General features: G+C 33.4%; 2 protein-coding genes and 1 non-coding gene across 5 annotated transcripts in view; 1 reads left to right on the plus strand and 2 right to left on the minus strand.

The window, feature by feature from the left end:
* The first annotated feature begins 1,214 nt into the window (after nucleotides 1-1,214).
* Nucleotides 1,215-10,651, plus strand: LOC112002856 (serine/threonine-protein kinase VIK). Its single transcript, XM_024035022.2, has 11 exons — nucleotides 1,215-1,751; nucleotides 2,473-2,547; nucleotides 5,310-5,426; nucleotides 6,208-6,302; nucleotides 7,118-7,238; nucleotides 7,392-7,471; nucleotides 8,135-8,194; nucleotides 8,443-8,564; nucleotides 8,665-8,750; nucleotides 8,837-8,952; nucleotides 9,995-10,651. Exons 1-11 carry the CDS (start codon nucleotides 1,413-1,415, stop codon nucleotides 10,119-10,121), a joined length of 1,338 nt encoding a protein of 445 aa, XP_023890790.1. The 5' UTR covers nucleotides 1,215-1,412; the 3' UTR covers nucleotides 10,122-10,651.
* Nucleotides 10,652-13,003: 2,352 nt separating this feature from the next.
* LOC112002841 (uncharacterized) overlaps nucleotides 13,004-26,446 on the minus strand; it is a 73,176-nt gene continuing 59,733 nt past the window's right edge. For all 3 annotated transcript variants that reach the window (XR_010623875.1, XR_010623876.1, XR_010623874.1), the window contains 2 exons: nucleotides 13,709-14,130; nucleotides 13,004-13,607 (listed from right to left, as the gene is read on the minus strand). This is a non-coding gene — a transcript (uncharacterized LOC112002841). The remainder of the gene's footprint in view (nucleotides 13,608-13,708; nucleotides 14,131-26,446) is intronic.
* On the minus strand, nucleotides 16,966-23,630 carry LOC112002846 (disease resistance protein RPP2B). The gene is made up of 5 exons (XM_065760646.1): nucleotides 23,418-23,630; nucleotides 22,987-23,247; nucleotides 21,104-21,763; nucleotides 19,750-21,007; nucleotides 16,966-18,680 (listed from the first exon to the last, which is right to left on the minus strand). The coding sequence occupies exons 1-4, from the start codon at nucleotides 23,535-23,537 to the stop codon at nucleotides 19,787-19,789; spliced, it is 2,262 nt and encodes a 753-aa protein (XP_065616718.1). The 5' UTR covers nucleotides 23,538-23,630; the 3' UTR covers nucleotides 16,966-18,680; nucleotides 19,750-19,786.

The raw sequence follows: 26,446 nt of genomic DNA on the forward strand, positions 1-26,446 counted from the left end.
CTGGTTAGGATTTCTATAAATTTAAAGGGAGTCTAAAATAGGGGATAAAATAATCATTAGGAGAAATTACATGATAAAGCTCAAAGTTTATACCTTGTTTCATTTTTATTAAGTTGCATGATTTTTTTAGTTCTATCAAATAAAACCCAAACTTGATGAAATATTTGAAGTTTCTATTGATTTCTGTTATTTATTTATTTAATTTATTCTAGGCAATAAAAGAGTTGAGAAAAATTTTAACCATAAATTAAACTTTATGATTTACTAAATCCAATTGAGAGAGAGAGAGAGGTGATTGCCTAAAAATCGTAATTGACCATGTAGTTTTATAATTTTAAGAATAACAAAAATGGACGAAGACTTCAAATTGAAACAATTTCATGAGTTTAAAACTTTAGTTGATTAACTTATAAATTTGGAGCTATAAATTTGGGACCTTTTATATAATTTTTTAAAGTATTATCAATAACTAAGGAACAATATTACGCAATTTTTCATACAGCTGAATATAAGTCAAGTTAAGTATTAAAAGTTCAAAATTGTTTATTTTAAAATTTTTGAACCAACACATAATTTTTTTTTTTTTTGGAACCAAGTTAAACTCAAACTCATTACCAAATTAAATTACATATTCAAGTTTGGTTTGATCTCTTGTCGAACAAGGCCGTTCAACTTGTTAACCAACCACTTGATTAAGTTATTATTTTCCCAAACATTATTACTAATTTTTTTTCCCATTCACAAATATATCCTAATAATTAATAATAACTAAATTATAATTAAATTTTTTTTGACTTAATTAGATTCATCAATCTTATATTTTAAAAAATTCTATATAAGTTTAATACAAAATTAATTATTTATACCATCAATAAATTACAAGTACTAATTTAAAATCTTATAAACTAATTTATACTTATATAATTCAATATCAAGTCCGTATAAGTATATTCTAAACATTTAAATGTATAAATATATAATACTCATCAATTTGTTCACAAACACATTATCATGGTTGGGTTCGACATGTCCAATAATCAAGCATTAATTTTTGCTTTAACTTGACCCGTTTGTCAAATAAACAAATAGAAGCAAGTTTTTTCTCAAGTCAAGTCTGAACGGTTTAGTATCTAGCTAGAAAATTTTAAGAAGGTGAAAATGCAATTAAGCAAATACAGTATATATAAATATAAATGCACATGACACACGTGATTCGTGAAGTAGTGTTGAAAAAGTAAAACTACAGTAACGGATAGAATACCGAACTTTGCTTTCTCTCTCTCTCTCTCTCTCTCTCCCTCAAAAAATCAAAATCCATTTCCCACTTTCAAAATTCAATTTCTAATTTCCTACCCGACTTGGATCCGAATTCGTTAGATAGTTTCCAACCCGATCCGATCCGATCTGATCTAATGAGCTCCGACACATCCTCTGGCGGAGACAGCACCGGCAGCAAAGTCGGCGTCGGCGGCGGAGGTTCCACGTCAGTGCCGCCGCCGTTGAAGGAGAAGCAGAAGGAGAAGGAGAAGGCGAGAGTCAGCCGGACCTCTTCGATTCTCTGGCACGCGCACCAAAACGACGCCGGAGCCGTCCGGAAGCTTCTGGAGGAAGATCGGACGCTGGTGCACGCTAGGGACTACGACAACCGCACGCCGCTCCACGTGGCGTCGCTCCACGGCTGGATCGAAGTCGCGAAGTGCTTGATCGACTATGGCGCCGATGTCAACGCTCAGGATCGATGGAAGAACACTGTAAAAAAAAAAAAACGCTTTCTCTTTTACTGTTTCTTCGTCAATATTTGCTTTTTTTTTTTTTTTTTTTTTTTTTTTTTGCAGTGTTAATTTATGTTTTTTCACTTTATTTGTTTTATTTGAAAAAAAAAATTGTGAAATTCAACAGTAATAAAAAAAAATTGTGCAAATTGTTGGGTACAAGTAAGTTTGGATTTGAACAATGGAATTGATAGTATAACCGTGTTTAAATATTAATGAATAGATTCCATCTCGGTGTTCGGTATTGGTAATTTGTTTACTGATAAATTGGCGATTGCAAATGGTGGATTTAGTCAATGGCTTAAGCTTTTGGTAGAATTGGTAATTTATTAGAGCAGGTGATATGAGTTTGAATAATGTATTAGGAATAAATTTAGTGGGAAATTCAAATTTCTGTTAGACATGTATTTTATCAAATTTTTTGACTTTTTTTTTTGGTTAAATTTAATCGAAATCCTAACGGCAAGGGAGGGATAAATTAACGATGGATGAGGGGTACATTTCTTGGTTTTGAAGCTTAGGAGGGATATTGCGAGGGCGCTATAATTAAAGAAAAAGGGTAGTAAATGTTGCAGTTCAAATGTAATGTTTCGATATGCATTAGAAGTAAAAGTGATTTTTTTTTTTTTTTGGGGGGGGGTTTAAATTTAATGTGGAACGGTAATTGGATACTAATTGTATGGAGTTTCTCTTGTGACAGCCTTTAGCCGATGCTGAAGGAGCTAAAAAGCATAGCATGATCGAGTTGTTAAAATCATACGGTGGCTTGTCTTATGTAAGTCTCTGGCTTTAATTTTCCTCTTCTTGTCTTTCCTTTCGTTATTTAATGTCATTTGCTTGCAAATGGTTAGTTAGCTTCTTCTTCTTCTTGTCCTGTTTCATTGAGCTGTTGAGTCTACAATTACATGTTTTTTTTTCCCCTTATTGTTGTTTAGTTACTAGGGTCTGGTTAATGAGTGCCCTTAGGGCATCCATTAATTAACCATTCTAGAAAATTTTTTATGGGAAATTGAAAAAGTTGTAAAATATCAGCTGTTTTTTCATTTTCCCATAAAAAGTTTCCTAAAATGGTTTATTAATGGATGCCCTAATCTGTTAGTAAAATCCTAGTTACTATACTGGGTTGCTTCTTCAAAACTGCTTTTAGTAGAGTTAATGAATTCTGCCTCAATGGGTACTTCTCCAATTAGAATAGGTGGATGGTAAGGTAGAGGGTTTGAAATCCACCTAGTGCTTGTATAACTTACCAATAAATAAATGAATAAAACAGCACTTACTAGAATGTATCTTCCAAATGTTAGTAATCTGTTGACCCTTATGTATTGGTACTAGGATTTAGTTCAGAATTCATTAATACAAGAGATGAATCTGTTTTTATCAATATTGGAATAGAAAATGCTTTTCATTCTGTTATATCACTGACCATTATATAAGATAATAAATACATGGCCTTCTTCACTTACAATTAGAACTAGAAAATGATTACGTGATAATAAAGTCTTCTTAAAGAAAATAGTTAGTATTTGCTTTCAGTAATAGAAATGGGGACTTGTTATTTTATGGAATAATCTGAAAAGAAAAAACATGGGAATTTTCACTCTATCTTTCTTTTACCTGGACCTTGAATCAGAGTTGTAATGTCTATCACTGTTATTAAAATGGTGTAACTGTTTAGGTAAGGTTCTAAGAGATGCTTACTAAGGGCCTCTTTTATATTGTCTGGTTGTTGAGTGATAAAAAACTATGCTTCTTAAGGAACTAGTTGACAGTCTACGTTTTCAGATACTACTGCTCTTCAGTTAGAGTCTTTAGAGAAATTAACATTTTATTGGGTAATTTTAGCAGTGGTTTCTTTTGAGGTGCATCACTGGAAACTATTTTGGTTTGTTGTTGCATTTTGATTGCCATCAAGGATAAACTGAAGTCATAAGTTTTAGGGATTTTATCTTCCATTGACCCCATGAAATGTGATATAACATCATCGTGTGTGTGTGTGTGTGTGTGTGTATATATTTCCTTTTTCCTTTTGATAATTCAATAGTTATAATGGGGGAGGGGGGATATGAGCCTAGGACATCTCCCCTGAAAAACACCAAGAAGTTTCAGTTGAACCACAAGTCTCTTGGCCATCATCGTATTTCAGCACATTGAAGTATGATTACTAGGATATTAGACATTTTCTGGGGGTTGATAGGTGGGAATCAAATTTATCCATGAAAATCGAAAGAAAAGATCTTTGGATTACCTACCATAACCTAGCAATTGCCTTTACTTTGCAACCATGGCAGCTGCTACAGCAAATCTCCCTCTTCTACTCTCTGCTATCTAAGCAGAGAGAAGTTAACATGTGATTTTCCTTTAACGAAAAAAGGAAAAAAAGAGGAAAAAGAACTTAGTTTGGTGTATCACTTATTACACCTGCTAATCAAGCTGACTTTGGGGTAAATTGGCAAGTAGCCTTTGGGATTTTGAAAGGGACTCTGTATTGGTACTGGGTTCTCAATAGTTAACTTTGGATGGAATGAGTCTTTGTCTTTTTTTCAGAATGAGCATGTAATAATATCTAATGGTGGCTTTGAACCTCTAAACATCATGGTTGATTTGAAGTCTTGCTCGCACTTTGAGTTCCCAGCTGTTTCTGAAACTTGTATCATTGAAAACACCTAAGGGGTGCTACCTATGAAATATATGGCGTTCTAAGCTCTCAAGAGGCTACTATTTTTTATTTTTTATTTTTTTGGTATGTTTATCTAATTCTTGATCACAAGTTGGATAACTTGTCTAAGGTATTCTATTGTATTCTAACATGTCTAAGGTATAGCAATCACTCTCAAAGTTTAAAATAAGCTGCTGAAATTTTATTGAATTTAATCTCTTTATTTGAAAGTTATTGACTACATAGAGGCCTACATATAGGTTATTGCAGAACCTGTTCCCGGAAAGACTAGGAAATCCTGAATAAAATTTTCCTATAAACAGAACTCCCAATAACAAGGAAAAGTTATTAAGAATTTCCACAACTATTAGAGAAAGGACTCAATACATACAATAGGACTCATGGGCCTTGGATACAGCCTATTACAACCCATTCCAGAAAATATTGAAATTACCAGATTACACTTATTATATTAAAACTGAAGCAACAACTTTCTAACCTAAATAAACTTAATATTAAGACTCAATAATAACTTAATTAAGCTATGAAAGGTGCCAAGAAGGTGCCACATTGAAAATAAACCACAATTCTTGAATCTTTTAGAATTTAATCTTGTTTTTCCTCGAACTCTTTGTTGGCTGCATCAATTTGTTTTTGTTATAGATATGGAAACAGTTTACAAGTCATATATAACCAGTTTGCTTCAAAGTGGAAATGCTATCTGCATATCTCTTGTTTGTGCTAAGTGCTTTAGCATCAAATTCCTTTCATTTGGCATAATAATGCTAGGAATACCTGAATACTGCATGAAGACTCTCTTATATCTTGTGGATTTTGTGTTTTATTTTCTTGTGCGGGCTCTAAGTTCAAGTGTTCTGCAGGGCCAAAATGGAAGTCATTTTGAACCAAAGCCTGTTCCGCCCCCTCAGCCAAACAAGTGTGACTGGGAAATTGACCCTTCTGAGCTGGACTTCTCAACCTCAGCTATGATTGGGAAGGTGTGATTTTATTTTTCTTGATATTGGTGATAAACAGATTGTATGAGGGCAAGTCATGAAAACACTTTTAAGAAGTTACAGTATGATTTTTTAAGGTTGATTGTTTGAATGTTTTAAACTGGGCACCAGTGATCTGGTGTATTCAAACATCATTACTAGGATTTTCTGTCTACTATTCTGCGGCCAGAATGCATTTTAATTTTAGCGGTTCCAGAATCTGCATCTGGTTATGGTAAAAATTGGACTGTTTAAACTCCTATATTTTGTAATTGCTATTTTTCTTAGCTGGAAAATGTGATTTAATGTGCTAGATTGTGTATGGCCAATACAAAAAAAACCATTCTAGGTTATCTTCAGGAGTTAGTATGAAAGATTAATGGAGAATTTATTACCTTCTGTTTTTAGGGATCATGTTACGTCTTATCACATGCTTTCATTCTCCATTACAAGATGCCACCTATACCCTATACTTGTACTTTATTTCCCCTGGCTAGGTAAAATGCTGAGAAGATAATCTTCACTGAAACAAAATATAAGGTAGCTTTGATTGTAAGAATGGGTAGTTTCTTTATGCTAATATAATTCCATCTTTACTCTCTAATTTCTCTTATTTGCTTCATGCTGTGGGTCTGTGGTGCCTTGTTAGTTCTTTAATTTAGTTTGCAACTTTAATAATTCATATGCTGCTGAAAATCTGGATATCAGCGCACAGCTCTTGGTGTGTATTACTATTAATATATCTGTCAGATGTACTTTCACTGACGATGGCTGATGCTGGCAGGGGTCTTTTGGTGAGATTTTAAAAGCCTGTTGGCGTGGAACACCTGTAGCTGTCAAACGCATTCTTCCATCACTTTCAGATGACAGATTGGTGATGTAAGATACATTTTCTTATAAAATTCCATATAGGGGTGCTGCTTTTTGTTTGCCTTTTTTATTTGCAACATCATAAGTTGATTGTTTTCAATGAATAGTATATTATTTCCCTTTTTTTTTTTTTTGTGGTTTATATATATTATGTCCTAACTCCGCCAATGTCATACTTTATTATCATATCCTTTCGCATAGCCAATCTCAAGCCTGGGTAAAAAAGCTGGGTTTGGTAGGTCGATAGGCATTGTTATGAACATGAATCTTATTTATATATGAGCTGGGTAGTTCCCAACTTGTGACAAAGTTTTAAGGAAAGACATGATTCTTCAAGAGGTAGCTAGGGATGTGGCCCTAGATAGGACCAAGTGGTGTAAAGGGATCCATGTATCAGTCGATTAGGGCTTGGTTGAGTTGAGTTGTACATATGGCTTATTTTATGAAATTGAGTGGGAAATACTTATAAAAAAAAGAAAGAAAAAGAAATTGAGTGGGAAATGTGATCAAAACCAAAAGTAAAGGATGAAGTTTATATATATATATATATATTTTTTTTTTGATAAGTAAAGTTTATATTTTACTTGGACCAAAAAGGTTTTATTTTGTTTTTTAAATGATTCACTCAGCATTCTTTCCAGAGTGAGTGTATTGAAATTAACACGGACCTTCACTTTTCATATATCAAGATTTCTGGAGGGCCACTGTCATTAAGAAAACAATTAATCCTTCTGTGTCTCCTATAATCAAATTTTCTTTCTGATCCAGTTTCTTGTTTATCAAAAATGTAAATTGCTTACCTGTTCTTTGCTTTCCTGATTCAGTCAGGACTTCAGGCATGAGGTTAATTTGCTAGTGAAGCTTCGTCACCCTAATATAGTCCAATTTCTTGGAGCTGTCACGGAGAAGAAGCCCCTGATGTTAATTACCGAGTACTTACGAGGGGTATATAAATGCTTTTTTTTTTTTAATTATTAAATTAAAAAAAAAAAAGGGGTTAGGATAATAGAATCATAATTGTGTGGTTTGAAGTTCTTGTTTAAAGAATGTACTTATAGAGACACCTTCCTTAATTGTTGCATTCATCTGCTGTTTTAGGGCGATCTCCATCAGTACCTCAAGGAAAAAGGTTCACTTAGTCCTTCAACATCTATCAACTTTGCATTGGACATTGCCAGGTACTTCAAGTTCTAACTACTTCTGGAAGAATGGCATACCTGAACCCCATTGTTATTGATTGTTGGTTATTGTTGGGGAGAAAAATTCCTTGGGGAGAGTCCTTGAGTAGTTAATATAACATATGGAGACATGCTAAATCCAAAAGGCTTGAGCCCAATGGGTATGAGCTCTATTATGTTATATTAATCACTAATTTTTCTCATCATTATTCAATGTGGGACTTTACTCACACATGTATACCCAACGATTATTGCATCTGTGTTTGTAAATAATTGTTGTACTTAAGTAGAAAAGTTCATTTTAGTTTCACTCTTTTTTTAAGGTTGTATGAACTAATTTTATATAGAGAGATACATATCCAGAACTACATTCGTTAATAACAATTAATTGGGCTGCTATGGATCCTCATCAACTGAAGGGAAGTGGAGAAATGTGGAAAAAAATTATACATGCATGCATGCACACGCGCGCGCATGTGTGTGTGTGTGTCAGTTGCATTGATTGGAGTTCTGCTTCTGCTTAGAGCATCCTCTTTTTACATCTGTTTGTGTATTAAACTCAATCTATCGTTTGTTATAAAAAAAAAGAAAAGAAAAGAATTTACAAACTCAAGTGAGTTCAATTGTTATGCTAATCTGATTTCTATTATCTAATGTGGGCAGAGGCATGGCTTATCTTCACAATGAGCCAAACGTCATAATTCACCGGGACCTAAAACCAAGGTGAGTTTATTCTGTTTCAGATTTTGGTGGGCATATTAACTTCTTTATATTTTACTGGTAACTACTGATGTCATGCTCTAATCAGTATTCTAACATATCCTTGTAATTAGGATATTATTAGTCTTCATAGGATGAAATGCTGTTTTCCCCAATTGAAATGGTTACATTTTATTTCTTCTGTTCTGGTTTCAGTTTCCATGGGTACCTTCATTTTATTTTACCCGATGAAATATGTTTATAAATTTCAGGAATGTTCTTCTAGTCAATTCCAGTGCAGACCATTTAAAAGTTGGAGATTTTGGACTAAGCAAGCTCATCAAGGTTCAGAATACTCATGATGTTTACAAAATGACTGGAGAGACTGGAAGTTGTGAGTGTCTCTGATAACTTCTGTATATTGAAATAGGATTTATAATACTGAAAACTTAATTATTTTTTCCCTTCTTATGGGCGTGGAAATGAAACAAAAGACCGGTATATGGCTCCTGAAGTTTTCAAGCACCGGAGATATGATAAGAAGGTTGATGTCTTCTCTTTCGCAATGATACTTTATGAGGTAATGCTTGCTTCTGTAAGGATTTGAGATAAGATCTCAAAGTACTTGAAATTGGTTCTAATTCATAATGTTCCCAACTAATCCAGATGCTTGAAGGGGACCCACCACTTGCAAACCTTGAGCCTTATGAAGCAGCAAAATATGTGAGTGAGGGAAACAGGCCTACATTTCGCTCAAAAGGATATATCCCTGAATTGAGAGAGTAAGTTTGTTGTGAAAACTTTATCAACCACAAAGTTGCTTCTTTTGTCATGCATGCATGGCCCAACTATGAATCGTATTTTTTTCCTAATAAAATGAATCTAAGATTTTTCAGCTGTATAATCATTAATAATTTGACTCAACAAAGCTTCTCCCAAACTATTTTTTAGCTGCCCAAATTGTTGTTGTCATCATTCTATTCTGTCTAGGTACACATAATTTCCTCTTTTCCTTTCTCTTCTTTTCTTGTGGTCTAGGTACATGAACTGTTGAAATTATCAACCACCTTTTTGCCAAAAAAAAATTGTCAGCTGTCTTGTCTTCCTTACAGCCTTGTCTCGTGTTCTTTTTCATCTCCCTGTTGTTCCTGCAACACCTTCAACAGAACTAATCTCTTCTAACTGGTCCGTTAACTAATTTTGTTCCACGAGAAAACCATTGTTGCTGATCTTGCATCGTATTGGTACTATCACTAATTCCTGATTGCTTTCATATCTTATTGTCCTTGTTTTCCCAATCCCGACCTGCCATATGCTTTTTAGCTATGTGCAATTGCTCATTCTTTTCTCTTGACATCTACTTGTATGAACTGTGCCTCTTTGATCTCTCATTTGGCATAGATAATGATTTAGAGCAAATAACTTTTTGGTAGATTGAAGAAATTCATAAAACCCATTGTAGCAAGTAACTGTGGATTCTAATCAGCCAAATTGGTTATCTCATGGTCATTAGTTATACTATCTTCATAATATTTTCATTAATTTGCATTAGCAATTTCTGATCTTCTTCTTCTCAGACTCTGACACTGTTCTCAGTAGATTTATTTGCCTGTGTTCAGCATTTATGTAATCTATTTAACCAAAACCATGTCATGTTGTTCAACATGCACTAGGATGCTTATTTACAATTGGATACTCTGTTATTGGTTAGAAGAAAAGCACTGTTGCTATATGAATAAAAGACTTTTGTAAATATTATCCTAGATATACACTTGAACTTGAACAATCAGATTGCTAATCTCTTTTCATATTCAATGGTTTTAGATTAACAGAGCAATGTTGGGCCCATGACATGAACCAAAGACCTCCTTTCTTAGACATCCTCAAGAGGCTTGAGAAGATAAAGGAAAATCTACCGACTGACCATCACTGGAATATATTTAATACATAAAAATTCGAGTCCAATGGCATGGTCTGTATATGGATGATATATTTTTACCATTTCTGCTCCTGTACGCTTCCAATTGAGCAGATGGGGATTGTGAAGGGCCTCAAGTGGGCAATTTGTGAGAGTAGTAGCTCTGACTGGTTTTCCAATATTCTGGTCAGATTCTTATCATGAATGGAGCAGGTAATGTTGATTACTTTTCTCAGACTCTAAGACTCGTCATGTTTTATATTGATCTGAACCAACCTATCGAAGAGTCTTATCCAAATTGACGTATATGTAAGAATGTTTCATCCTATGACTGGATTTTCTTCATTTTGACTTTCATTTGTAATCCTGCTCCCGAAGTGTATTTATTTATTTTTTTTTTTGCTGAAGGTCCCGATGTGTATTTGAGAAAAGAGCAACATAGAATTTTTTTCTGCTCTTTAATTGTTCTCTTTCAACAGTTAGATTAAACCTTTTCAGAGTTACTTGGATCTTTGTGTATAGGATGGATTTGCAGATTGTGAAGATGTTTATTTTTCTGGACATATGGACCATTACAAAGATGGTACTGCTCCATCTATTATTGTGATGTTTAGAGACTTAAACGCGGAATGGGGCTTGGTTATCCTGGGCTAGGACACAGTGTGGACTTATCTGTTGTCTGGATTACATGATGATGTGAAGCACAACTTCGTGCTTGGGGCTAGCTTATAAGCTAGTTTTTGTTTTTTGTTTTTTGTTTTTTGTTTTTTTTTTTTTTTTTTAAAAAAAAAAAAAAAATACTATTAATAAATAATTTTTTATTTTTTATTTTTTATTAAAAAAAGGGAAATTAGACTTAACATACATGTGATTAGGCCCGTTTTGACATTGCCATCTGTGGTTTGAAAATTGTTACTTTGCCCACTTGACCTGGTACTCATTACCAACCTTTCTCCTTGCTGTTAGAAAAACACATTTTAACACAAAAACATAAAAGAAAACAGATCAAACACCTCTCAAGAAAAGCTTTTTCACACAATTCTCATGTACTTGCAAAAGTATGCTCTCATACGTACAGTAGCCTACAGCGTGTGCTCACTTTCTTTTGTCCGTCCCTTCCATGTCCCTTTTTGTCTTTGATGAATAGTTTGTGTATATTTGTGGATTAATTTATACACAAAAACAAAACAAAGAAGAAGAAGAAGTGTTATTATTCTAATCCATTTACATGACAAACACAGTTAATTAATACCCATATCTCTCCTAAACTAATTTTAATATCTCAAAATGTATATGTTTCTTTACTCTAATTTATTTTACTTTTTTTTTTATAATATATGTACAATATTATTCAAAACCGTCTTACATAAAATATCAAAAAATTATCCGTGCATTGCACGGGCAACTTACTAGTTATATATAAGTGTGTGTGCGTGTGTGTAGGTAAAAAAAAGGAATATTTTGAGGTCTATATTGACTTAAAAACTAATGAAAAATCAATGGTTAATAACTAAAATTATAGTATTAATAAAATATTTAATGAAATCATCATAAAAAAATTATCACGCACAACGTGCGGATATGGGACTGGTATCTTTAAAATATGCAACAAGCTCACCAATGCTAAACCAGGAGTGCAGGTTTTCAGTTTTGAGGTAGTGCAGTAACACTTTTCTTTGCATTTAGGATTGGCTGATTTAGAAAATGTAGTTATAGAATGCAATACCAGGACAGATCGTAACACACCCAATGCATGCCATACAGGGTACAGTTGAGCCACAAAACTTTCTCTAGACCCACCAATGCAGTATAGGAAAGTTAATCATATCATCAATAGCTAGAATATTCTAGTAACTAAGCACCCAGCCAAGCAAAACAAAGTAACATTAAGTGCAACATGGGATGCTATCTCTCTTTCACGGAAAATACTAGGAATATATTTGAAAATCATGTCCAAAGAAAGATAGCTAAGAGGTATATGGATCAAAAGAAAATAATGCAATTTTTGCAATCATAGTGATATAGCTTATATGAGCTTGGAATACAACACCTCTGTCCAACAAAACAGGAGAATGAGAAGGTTCATGCTGACCTTGAAGAAAACCCTCTGATCTTATTCGGGATATCAAGGCTAGCAGTGTTGAATGATCTCAACCAGTGCTAGAACAGCAAAAACAATGTGGACTGCGACAAAATAAATGGTTTGTGTGAACAGTAGGGCATAATTGTCGAAGTTAAATGTTAAGATGATCACTAGAGGCAATAACTCCAAAGCTATAGCTAATTTAGTGCATAGTCTAAAATCTCAAGCCAAACGAGGATTTAGTAGGTAAAGCAGAAGTGGACATTGTAATGTTCAAAATTGTTAGCCTGAAGAGCAGATGGAAAACGTTGGTATTTTTATGATGACAAAATCCTACATTTTAGAGAAGGCTATGATGGGTACATACTTGAAGCAGAAAAAGCCATAGTCAAAGGCCATTCCAATTATGTGCCTTCCCTAAAACCATTAGGTATTGGGTTATAGGAATTCAAGGCTCTAGAGTGACCAAGGAGAGATAATTGTATCTTATGTAAGATTTTCAAACTTACATCTGTATTAAAGCGTTGAAGGTGTGCATACTATGACTCTTCCTAAATAATGTCACTCCAGAGCTAAACATCATAAGAGAGAGCCATCAAAACACAGAGCTTCCTATCTTAGTTTCTCCATCCCTTTCTTCACAAATAGAATTCAACGATCACATTGCAGTTTTGATTGGTAAATACTAATCATTTACACATTTCAGATTAAACCCACAACTTTAACATCTTCCCCTTGCTTATGAGAGGGAAAGGAGAAGCCATTGGTACAAAGACCAATGGCCATACTAATTGACAATCTTAACAGAAATATAAACTAGGAATAGGCCAAGTAAAACAATCAAACACTTATTTTTTTTATAAGTAATTAGTGAGTTTTATTAAAGAAGAGTAGTGTTCAAAATGTAGAGCCTCTTAAAGAATTACAATCATAAATTTAAAAGGTCCCCAAAAAATTCATTGTACAACATTCAATTTGCAGATTCAGGAAACTAGATTCGATCACTTAACTGGTTTTTCCATGCCTTCAAATGTTCAGTTATTCAAGTCCCTCCAAATTGTCCACATAAGACAGTGAGAAACTGCCAGATGCTACTTATGTTCTGATTATATGTACCTTTCCAGAAGCAATAACATCTATCACCTTCTTGGCATCAAACAATGTAACCCAAAAGCAACAGAAGGAAGGACCACAAATCAAGACCTACTAAGCAATGAACCAAAGATGGTGTACTAATTTACAACTGATCTTTCACATATATAGCACCAATTGACCAGGACCATTGATGTGCAGCCTGTTGATGAGGGTTGCTTGCATAACAAATCCATTTCCTTTCTCAATGTTGATCTGAAGTGGCTTAGTGACATGATGAGGAATAAGAACCTTGAGGCTTCATGTCAGTCTAGAGTAAAAGCACTGGCTGTGGTTCTTGGAACCTACATAAAGCAAGTTATTAGTGGTAATGTGGCTGATCTCATTCATTGAAAGAATGTTTTTGGTGCCAAAAAGTACAAAAAAGAACCAGCAAAAGGCTTACTCAATTATGTCTTTAAAGCATTTGAGGCAACCACTGTTATTGTACTTTTGGCCTGTGCTATAATCTCTCTGCCTTTGGAATCAAACAGCATACGATTATCATGGTGGGAGTATTATTGTTGCTGTCGTTTGGGTTGTTGCTGTTTTCGCTGTCTGTAACTTCAAGCAATCCAGGCAATTTGAAAAGTTCTCCCTAAAGAGTGGAGACATTAGGGTGGACGTATTGAGAGATGGGTAGCACCAACATATTTCAATGCACTTGTTCGTATTGTCACTGGTAGTCATAATCATGGTGTTGGCAATTGCAAAAGGTCTGCCTCTGGCTGGAAGACAACTTTGGCTTATTCTATGAAATACATGATAGTTGATCATGCCTTGGCTAGGGATCTCGGATTGTGAGACACTGGAGTAAGACATAAGTATCTGCATTGACAAAACAGGTACTTGTACATTAAATGAGATGAAGGTAACAAAATTTTTCCTTTAAAAGAAGAAATGAGGGAAGGTACTCCCACAGAACAGTATCAAATGTTCTTGATATATAAAACAAGAAGCAATTGGTTTAAACACAACCAATACTATTTAAAAAGTAGATTCTGAATCGCTTGTAAAGATTTCTGGAGCCCTACTAAGAAAGCGACCCTTTCTTGGGCTTGTCTTTGATATGAGTATGAATATCAATAAATGCTATAATCCATGTCAGACTTTGATTAAGAGAAAAACAGAAATGGAGTTTCAGTGAAGATGAAGAGTGAGAAGGTTGTTCATGCCCACAAGAAGGGAGCCCCCAAGACTAAGGGATATATATTCAAGAGACCACATTCTAGCCAGCCTTTAACAAGACATCAAGGAAAAAAGAAAAGCTCCCCCCCACCCCCCAAGGCCAATTCAGTAAATAAGACCAATCTTATGACAAATCAATAGCTATTCCAAACTAATTATTAGTTTTATTAAGTATCAAAAATTCCTATGAAATTATTAAAAAAAAAAAGTCATTCGTCCTTGAATTTTCATAGGAATACAGTTAAGAAATAAATGACCAACGACATTGAGGGTGAATTTCATACATTCAAATGGACAAAGAAGTAACAAACACCATTACTTTGAGAATCATATTAAAAAACTCAAACTTTAGGTGATCAGACAACTTGCTCCAAACTTGACTAAACAGAATATCAGACCACTTTTAATGTTAGTTATATTTTTGTCATATTCAACAAATCAGCAATGTAGAAGGCCCTAAATCATACTAACTAAAATTACAATGAAGCATATGCAAACTGAACTCAAAGCAAAGTGACCTCATGACTACTCTAGTATTGAAACCAAATTATATTACCAACAATTATTATAAGTTAGAGAAAAGAAAAAAGAAAAAAAACACATTTACACATTGACAAGTTACAAAAAAATACTAGTACTTTTTTATAAATATTTTACAAAAGGAAATTGTATGCCATCTTTCATCAGTTGGATAATTGGTATAGAAAGATGATCGATTGTCAAAACCAGACTTTAAATTTTTTGCTCAAAGGAGAAAAACACCAAAGAAATTATCAGAATACTCAGTTCCCAAGGTTTTGCAACAATCTCAAGTCATAGTACATCTAAGTATATGGAACTTGGCAAGAGAACAACAATCCAAAAAGGAATAAGCATAGGTACAATTAAGCAGGCCATGATCAAATGCAAAGAAAGGGAGGCCAGGGTGGCTGTTGCTTCCCATGGGATTGATTTTTTTAATATTTCTTTTTATGTATATGTGTATATATATATACACTGGTTTTTTTAATATTTTATTATATATATATATATATATATAAAGAGAGAGAGAGAGAGAGAGAGAGAGAGAGAGAGAGAGAGAGAGAGAGACCTTTGTACTGTATGCCCCAATTCCTCCACTGTTTCAGATATCAAAACCACATAATCCCATTTGAAAGCGAGATGTTTTGATGGGATTAAGTTAACATTAAAGGTACACTAGGAAAATTATTGGTCCTTACTAAGAGAATTTTTTGCTTGCATTAAAATTTTACTATTAGCCATACCTTATTTGAAATATATATAAATTTTCCTTCAACTGAATATGTTATTTTCCCCTTAAAAAAGACCCTAGGTTATATTATAAAGAAAAAAAAAAGTGTGTTCATTAGAAAGAAGCAATATACATAAAATTAGCCTAAACAAGGTGGCTAACTAAGGAGAGAGTATTTAAGAATGTATGATCATATTCCAATGTAGAGAAAAAGAAGTTGATTGATTTCGTGACAAGGTGACTATGAAAAGCTATGGGCCAAGTGTACTAATTTATAAGTTAATGCCTTTAATTTTGGGTGACCTGGCCTTCACAAAGCTATAAATGCCTTGGCCCAGGCAGTAACAATCTCATGACCAGGCCACAATAGTTATAAGCTAACTTGTGCACAAATCACCTCTGACAAGGCTTGTTTTAGGTGACTGTTTTATCAACCTAAAGCTCAAAGTAAGTTCTAGTTTGATTTGCAAGAAAGATAATCAAAATTTGATAGAGTTTCAATAGTTTAATTCAAGATATCCCAAGTAGAGTAACACACAAAGTAATGCTTATGAACATACCTCAATGACCTAAGTAAATTTTGGGAGGCTGGAGTGAAGGCAATCAGGTACTTTTATTGAAATTGCAACTTGGTCTTTGCCTTTTCACTCACTTGTTAAGAGCATTCATCTTTTCTGCAAACAAGATCACAAGTTATTAAGCATAAAGATTCTTCATGCAAGTAAAAACATCAGGCACATGCATAAAAGGTCCATTCCTATGATTGCAATATAAAAATTCCCCACAAATTAAACAACTTCTACATTGATGCATTTCATCACAAGAAAATAAAGCATTTAAAATAAAGTGTGTTTCCCTTGTACTCTTTATAACTCATAAAGATGATAACACAGTCTGATATAGGGAAAGAGTTGTAAATGGCAAACATAGTTGAACAGAAAGTAAATGACAAAAAATTGACTCACAACTATATGTGCTGCATGTAGGACTTAGGAAACTTCCTAGAGACATTAAAAGGCAATCTTCTTAAGTGGTCTCCACAAAAGGCAAAGCCAAAGAATACTCACTAGTGATGTAGTAACAAAAGGGGAAAAAAGAGTGAACGAAATCAACATCTAACATGATAATTTATGAATGCTAAATTTCACATATGTATTCATTTACAATGAAAAGAATGGCAGATTGAAACATAATCATGAAAAAAAATGAATTTAACCAATCACCTTTCCTCAACTACCAATAGGAAGCATCATTCTCTGGTGCGGCGTCTTTCTTGAGAGTAATAGCACAAGACAAGCAGCCTGGTCATACTGAAGCTTGATTTAAAGCAAAAATATTATGTTAAAGATAACCACTACATTGATGTTGGTTGAAAACATAGACATTATGTTTTAAAAAAAAAAAGTGAACAGAAAATTAAAATAACAAAACCATATTATGCAACTTTAAGAGCTGACATGAGAGAACATTTGTTGCTCTAATACTCTAAATCTTAATACTCATACAAATATTTAAAACTCAAAGTATTAGAGATATAGTGCACGATGATTGATCATGCCTTTTTGCCACGATAGTCACAGTTACGGTGGTGGCAACTCCGAAGTGTCTACCTCTATCAACTACTCTTACATGTGGCATATTCTATGAAATGCTTGATGCTTGATGCCTGATTACACCATGGTTCGAGAACCTTCTGCTTGTTACACAATGGGCTGAGCCCAAAAAAAAATAATAATAATAAAAATAAAATAAAAAATAAAAAATCTTCACTAACAAAACAAGCACTTGACAATTAATGAGATGAAGCTAACAGAATCTTGGCTTGGTAAAGAAACAACAAGGGAATGTACTTCCTAAGAAAAAGTAGAAAATGTTTTTGTTATAAGGCAACAAGTTTTTGGTTTCAACACAACTAGTACAATTTACAAACAAGATTTCTGCATGACCGGTTGAAGGATTTGGAAGCCATACAGCAAAAGTACTACATTATTGGGCTATCTACGATTTAGGTATCAATATCGATAAAATCAAGCAAAATTCTGAGATAATCTAAGTCAAGGCCCTCAATTCAAAGAAAAATAGAAGTGGGGATTTCGAAAAGAGGAAGAGTAATATGCACTCTCTAGGGTAAACATTAAAACGATCACCGGTGACAATGAACATGCAGCAAGAGTGATAGCTTTGGAATGTGGGATTCTCAATCTTAATGAGGATTTCAACAATGAAGCTGTTGTAGAATAGGGAATTTTCAAAAAATACTCACCGAAAGAGAGAACTGCTGGTATGAATCATGTATTTATTCTAAGGAAAGAAAATTATTGGGCTTTCCATGGGAATCCAAGGCACTAAAGTGGCAAAGGAGAGCACAAATACTGTCACCCTGGTTATTTACTTCTGCGGTGACAGTTTTGAGTTGGAGAAGGTGTGTATCTAAGAACAGTCAAAAGTTCATTTAGTTCCAGCTCACAATGAATGTTGCTGCCCTTGCATCAACTTTAGCTATAGCCACACAATGACTTCATAGTAAATCCATCAATCAAAGCAATTTAAAACCAAAGCCATTGAAGTTTTACTGATGCTGCAATGTAGGGCATGATCTATTTTTGGCGTGTGTGAGATAGTGAAAGAAACCCTCATTTTCAACAGTTTTTCCTCTGTGAAGTCTTCAATAAGTTTGACCCTAGGCAACTGGAGAAGAACAAATTTAGGGGTTATTCAAGAACAAGATGTTTTTAATAATTCTAAGTCTACCATAGTTTTTCAGCTAGTGATGGTGGGCTTAGAGAAGTGGTTTATCAATTGTCAGTACTGAGAGGCTGATTGGGGGCAGTGTGGTGCTTGCATTGGACTTGTAGCTTTGTCTTGGTCGACTGCTTTGGCTCTTCAAGTGTAGTGCAGTTTCTAGCAAGCAGTTGTCTAGGCAAAGATGCTCTGCTTCCTGAAATAGTAAATGATAATCATTGCAATAGTCCCCCAACTCCACCCCCACAAAAGAAAAGTATCTAAGATTCAGCCAATAGTTCCAAATCATTTTTAATACATGAATTTTTGTTTTAGGTGAAGTGAATATTAAATTTAGTGCTAAGGGATATCAATACAGGAGAAAGGTTCCAGTTAGCCTCTAACATGAGGTATGTTCAAGATCACAAGGAGAAATAACCATTATTTGTATGAGAAGAACAACATAAAAATCATATTTCATTCAATAAGACAATTTATTCTAAACTTGGCCAACTTGAATATCAATTCATTTGATCTTATTTATATTTTGTCATATTTAACAGAACTACAATACAGAAGGCCTTAAGTAATACTAACTAAAATTAAAATAGTCCAAGCTAGGCCTAGAGTAACCTCATGACTACTCCCATATTAAAATCAAATTATATTTCCAACAATTACTTAGCTGGTATACATATAATGTGAACTTAGTACCTTCAAAAGGGTCGAAAATTCCAAAAGAGAGCTCATTAGCATCTGAGTGACCTTTCAGAACTGGTGCTAAGTACTAATAAATTGATAAATCATAGTCCAAATACACATGTTGAAGAAGAGCAGAAAACGAATGCAAGTCCACCAGGATGTGTGACTGTGTGAGCAACATATTAGAAAGAGGAGAGAGAGGTAACAAACTTCTATCTGCTTACTATTGGGGGAACATGTACAGGCAACAATAAACTAGAGTCATTAGACCCCACTGCCCATTTTATGAGGCTGTTCACTGCATTATTATATGAAAAAAGAAGCCAAAGCCAAAATATCATTCATTATGCTCCTCCATTCCCAGCCGAGCTTGCAAGCTGAATTTACAATGAAGTTGATGATGGTAGCTGCAATTTAAAAGATAAATCCTCAACAACCAGCTAACAATATAAAGTTTATCTCTAGCACAGATTCATTGGACTACAAAAAAAGGAAGAGAAATAGCAATCCAATTATGCAATCTGTATTGTATTTTACCATTATATATCCATAGTAACATTTTATCAAATATTTGGAGTGCTTACCTTTATACCCTCTACCACAACTTGTTCAAGTCTCTCCTCATTTGCCAATGGCATTGCCCATCTTACTGCAGAGGCTTATCCCACGTCTGATTGCTCTGCCATTCCCCTCTTGATTTCTGACAACCACAGCCAAGCCTACATTATTTTGATCACACGATGCATTGAAGTTAAGCTTCACCAGTTGATCAGGTGGTTTGGTCCAAGCACTTTCCCTTTTTTGCTCTTTAGTTCCCCTCGTAGTCCCAAGTGATCTCAAGTTAGAGTCATACTGTGTGTTAAGACGATGGGCTAGCTGATTTATGCTTTCTTTAGTCTCTGAAACTAGAGCTTTCACCCGTGCATCCCAAAGGATTTTCATCGCCACTACTGCATACAGTGTGAATTCATCTTTGGTGACTCTTTCTGCTAATAATTCCTTTGGGGGGTCAACTATTTGTTCAATGAACTCCTTTACAGATTTAGCTTGAATCACTTCAATGCGAAAACCCCATCTACCACCAAACCACATTCCTTTGGCATAGGGACAACGTTGAAATAGATGTAAGGATGAATCTTTTGCTATTTCACAAAGAGGGCAAAGATTGGCATTTTGGGTTTCAGAGCGTCTGACCATCTTTAGCTTGAAGGGAAGATCATTTGCAGCTACTCTGGATAAAAAAACTTTTAATCTTTCATCAAAAGATGCTTCTTTTAATACCTTATCTGCAGTAGAATTCCGAGGGGGACATATGCATGCCACATGGACCCCACACCTTCTTATTGTAATATCTGCTATTTCTCTATGGTTATTTAAAATTTCACACCGAAGAGTAACATCATTCCGATCGCCTAAATTTATGCGTTTCAATAAGTTATGTCTATCACTTACATAATGAAACCACATAAAATTTAATGAATCAAGTGGAAATGTACAACTCGTGAGCCATTCTTCAAAACCATTAATGAACAAGTAGATAGAACAATGAAACGGTTGAGATACAAATGGCACATTATCCTTGCGTTTTACGTTTAAAGCAACACAAAAAGCAAATGATGGAAATTTCTGACCAACTGAGAATGATATGGAACTTCCATGCCTCTGATGGTTGAACCACTTTGGAATTGTAGTTCCTGGAAGTGCAAGGCCATAAAAAGACCACTTAGAAGCAGAGCCCAATTCAGATGAAGTGCCCAATTCAGATCCAAACTCCTGATGTGATGATCCCATATTAGAATAAGCACATACTAAATTCCGTGGAAGCCCTTTCACATCTCCAAGCTGCTTGCAATTAACAAAATTTCAGTTCAACAAATTTAGTAAGGAAAGTTAACCAAAATTGTTTTTTTTTTTTTTAAATATAAATTAGAGAGATACCTGACTAAATAATCTTCTTCTACATCGTGAATTCAACGAATAGCACCCTATTGCAAATACAATTCTTATACAAGGTGGAAGCCTTGGAATTTCCCGAAGGTTCTGGCAATGGTGAATGCAAAGGCTCTCTAATTTCGGACATCTGCGTGCAATTTCAGGGAGGGTAGTGATGTTGCTATCACGGAAACCTAAACATTGTAATTTGGGGAAGCAACCAGAAGTATCCTTGGCTTTTGGAAAATTTTCACAATCATACAAAATGAGCTCCCTAAGATTTTGTAAATTAGAGATGTTACTTGAATCTTTCACATTTTTTAAACTTATTCTCAAGCTATGAAGGCTAATGAGATATCCTATTGATGTAAGCAACGCTAATGTTTCCGTTCTTTGCAGAAGACTTCCACACCAATTAAGATAAAACCTTTTAAGAGATTTCAACCGGAGGTTTCTTGGAAAAATTCTAATATTTTGGCATCCACCGAGATCCCAGAATTCAAGCTCTTCAAGAAGTCCATTAGATTGATGAACCTCAACTAAATTTATGCATCCATAAAGTACCACCTCCTTTATGTTTGGAGAAATCACTGACAAGTCAGGTACCTTTGTAATATTTTTACAAAATCTGAAATTCATATATTTCAATGTTTCGAACCGACATCTCTGTATAAAAAGGAAAGTTTTTGAAATTTATTAGTAAGAAGAAAACAAACTTTAAAATGATAGACTAAGAGCATATATTAATAAATGATCAATAATGAATTATAATAGACTTTTTTTTTCCTTTAAAAAAATATAATACACATTTTTTAAAATGAAAATGTTAAAAGTATAATAAGTTTTATTACATAAATCTTACAAACTCATGTAACAATGAATTCATACATACATATATATATATATATATATATTAGTTTCAACCTATGATGTCATGAAAAAATGTACATATTGCAATGAATATGATTGGTGTCAAATGGTTTATTGATTTGCACCCATAGACTCATCATGGTTGTGTAAACATTATTTAATATTTGTGCACAATTATAACTTTATTTGTGGAGAAAATTACATGAAGTCCAACCAACCAACTAATGAATCCCGACTAAATTTATGCAACTATAAAGCTCCAACTTCTTTATGTTTGGGGCAATCACTGATAAGTCAAGTACTTTTGTAATATTTTTACAATGTGTGAAATCCATATATATTTTAATGTTTCAAACCGACACCTCTGCAAAAGAAGAATTTTTTTTTTAAAAAAAAATTATTATTAAAAAGAAACAAAATAAGGCTAAGAGCTCATTCAAAAAAACAAAACAAAAAAGGCTCAGAGCATAGATTAGGAAATAATAACTCTTTTTTTTTTTTTTTTTTTTAGAAACAGAAATAATAACTGTTCAATTATGAATTATAATACACACTTTTAAAATAAAAATGTTAAAGGTACTACAATTTTATAAACATAAAGCCTTCAAATTAATGTGGCAATGAATGTGATTGGTAGATTTTAACCACCTCCTAAATGAATTTTTGAATTGTCTCTTTATAATTTGTGACACATCAATTTGTTTGTTCAATGTAGTAAAACTTGTACTATCTATAGCACTATTCCTTTTTTTTTTTTTAAAAAAATTTTAAAAAAACATTTGTCAATAGTTCATTGATTTGCACCATAAATTTTTTATGGTTAGGTGTACATTTTTAAATATTTGTACGCAATTTGATTTTATATATTAAAAAAAATTATAGAAAATTTATTTTATATAGTATTAAATGCATGGTTTTGTTTTAGCAACCAAAAAAAAAAATGCACCTTAACTTATTCTCTAAAGGTACTCGTTAACAAAAAAAAACCAAATAAGAATTTATAAATGCTATGATTATACCTCGAAATGCTCGTCCAATTCAATGTGGCTCCCTTGCATGTTAAGTGCAACGAGTTTTGTAGGTTCATAGGTGGATGGCAAGGACGATAAAGGGAATTCATTCCAATCAAGTAACCTTAACCCATTGGGAAGATATTTAAGGTCTTCACAAATTACATTGCGAATTATCAAATATTTGAGGCTTTTCATCTTTCCAAGATTCAATTGCATCTTTCTTGGATGTGGCAAGGACAATGTTATGCCTCGAATTTCATCTAATCCCTAATTGGACAAAGAATCACATGAATCACATTAGACAACAAAACATATAATTATTAAATTTAAAACAAAATCATCTTCAACATTAAAATGATAATTCAAATACAATGAGAAAAAATTATTTATATTTGCGTTGCTAGAAAAAGAAAAAGGTAAATCAAAAGGACTTATACCGTATCTTCATTTAGTACTTCAGGAGCATCCTCATAACACAATAGCCTTCTATATTTTTTTGACACTTTTGATTCTTGTCGAGCAATTTCCAAACCCATTTGTTGTATTAAGTCATGCATCAATAATTTGTCATCTTTTGTAATGACTATGAGAGATTTATCAATAAGTTTTTCAATATCATAGTATGGGTCATGAAGATTGCTACTTTGTAATATATCNGAGAAACAGAAATAATAACTGTTCAATTATGAATTATAATACACACTTTTAAAATAAAAATGTTAAAGGTACTACAATTTTATAAACATAAAGCCTTCAAATTAATGTGGCAATGAATGTGATTGGTAGATTTTAACCACCTCCTAAATGAATTTTTGAATTGTCTCTTTATAATTTGTGACACATCAATTGTTTGTTCAATGTAGTAAAACTTGTACTATCTATAGCACTATTCTTTTTTTTTTTTAAATAAAAAAAAAATTTGTCAATAGTTCATTGATTTGCACCATAAATTTTTTATGGTTAGGTGTACATTTTTAAATATTTGTACACAATTTGATTTTATATATTAAAAAAATTATAGAAAATTGTAATAATTATAACTTATTTCCTCTATGCGAGAGTCTATTCCAACTGGGTATTTAACAACAAATACTTGTGTACGATTTAATTTAGCACTTAAGATCTCTTCTAAAATTTCTTCGATAAATCTAAATTGAGGGCGGCTGCAAATCACAAAGCATTTAAAACATGTTAGAAAATGGAAATATGATCTTGAATTGAATTCAAAATGTTTAGTTTGTGAACTACAACATAAATTTTGTTAGTCAAATTAAATGGCACGTAATTCATAGATTTGAGAACTATCATTACGAACTTTTTTTTTTTTAAGGTCAAACATCGACTTTAGGCTTTTAGCACAAAGATGCATGGAATATTTGCTTTGGAAATGAAACAAACTCGTTGAATATCCACTTCTAACACTTGAATGAATTTATTATAAAATTTAGGGGAAATTTTCTAAACATGACATGAGAGAAGTTTCAAATTAATTGATAAGAGTATCTATCATATATTCTTCCCTTTCTATCACTGAACCTTATATCCTATTTAGCTCACTACTAAAAGATATGATCAAAATATAAATTTTTTATAATCTCTTTTCTTTTCTTTTTTCTAATAAAAATGCAAACACGAAGGGTTTTTTTTTGGGGTTGTTTGTTTAGCAATAAAATTAATTGGTGATAACAAAGTAGAGATTAAACACATACTCATTTTTGTAATGCCAACCAGATATATGGCTGGCTTCATTTAGGGCTGCCCTCCATCTCTGCACCTTCTCTTTATTATCCTTGAATTTTTTTTCATGCTTTGCGAGTGCTTCTCCAAACTTTTTCTGTTGGTTACGTACATCTGATGGATCCACCTTGTAAAAAATCGGTAACACTACTTGGCCATTATTCTTACACTCAAGAATCTTGACAAGTTTATCCAAACACCAAGTGGAGGATGCATAATTTTTAGAGAATACAATTATCGAAATCTTTGAACTTTCAATAGCTTCAAGAAGTTCAGCGGAAATTTTTTCTCCTCTTGAAAGCTCATTATCCATGAAAGTGTTAATACCATTATGACGCAAAATACCATTCAAATGGCTGGTAAAACCATTGCGGGTATCTTCTCCCCTGAAACTCAAGAACACATCATATCTGCATCGTTGGGTGAAAGAGGAAAAGGAGGTTCCTCTGGTGGTGGAAAGGGCCATTGTGATTTTGATGCAGAGACAGTTGAGAAAATCTAAAAGGAAGAGGAGAGGAGAAAGAAAATAAAGATGTGACGAAATTAAAATGGTAAGAGTTTAAGAAGCGAAGTGAATGAGAAATTAAAAATGAGAGATATTTCACAATGGTTTTTTGAGAAAGAACGAGAATTGGCTGAGAATGAGAGAGTCAATGAATTGAGTTTTAGTTGTTGTGGTGCCAGGCTAAAATAAGTAGTATTTTTTTGACTGGTAAGTGATTTTTTTGGGTACACGCGCTTTCTTTGATCGAGGAAAGTTCGAAGAAATCTCTTTGCAGTATCAAAATTTAACCCAAAAAAAAATAATAATAATAATAAAATAATGTGGGCCAAAAATTAAAACGTATTTAGTGGGTCTCAATGATCCATTTCCTTAGTTTATGATACCTATTTCATTAGTTTATATCTGGGAGACTAGGACTAACATATCAGCAGACGGAAGAGTTGTTAGAGATAATATTTTATATTCTAACCAATAATATATATATATATATATATTTTTTTTTTTTGATGGTTAACCATGCTTCTCCAAACTTTTCCTGTTGGTTACGTACATCTGATGGATCTACCTTGTAAAAAACCGGTAACACCACTTGGCCATTATTTTTACACTCAAGAATCTTGACAAGTTCATCCAAACACCAAGTGGAGGATGCATAATTTTTAGAGAATAAAATTATCAAAATCTTTGAACTTTCAATAGCTTCAAGAAGTTCAGCAGAAATTTTTTCTCCTCTTTCAAGCTCATCATCCATGAAAGTGTTAATACCATTATGACGCAAAATACCATTCAAATGGCTAGTAAAACCATTACGGGTATCTTCTCCTCTGAAACTCAAGAACACATCATATATGCATCTTTGGGTGAAAGAGGAAGAGGAGGTTCCTCTGGTGGTCAAAAGGGCCATTACGATTTTGATGAAGAGACAATTGGGAAAATCTAAAAGAGGAGAGGAGAAAGAAAATAAAGATGTGACGAAATTAAAATTGTAAGAGTTTAAGAAGCGAAGTGAATGAGAAATAAAAAAATGAGAGATATTTCACAATGGTTTTTTGAGAAAGAACGAGAATTGGCTGAGAATGAGAGAGTAAATGAATTGAGTTTTAGTTGTTGTGATGCCAGGCTAAAATAAGTAGTATTCTTTTTACTGGTAAAAGTGATTTTTTTTTGGGTACACGCGCTTTCTTTGATCCAGGAAAGTTCGAAGAAATCTCTTTGCAGTATCAA

The sequence above is a fragment of the Quercus suber genome, unplaced genomic scaffold (genome assembly GCF_002906115.3).
Source record: "Quercus suber isolate HL8 unplaced genomic scaffold, Cork oak 2.0 scaffold_376, whole genome shotgun sequence".
In the NCBI taxonomy this organism is placed as follows: Eukaryota; Viridiplantae; Streptophyta; class Magnoliopsida; order Fagales; family Fagaceae; genus Quercus; species Quercus suber.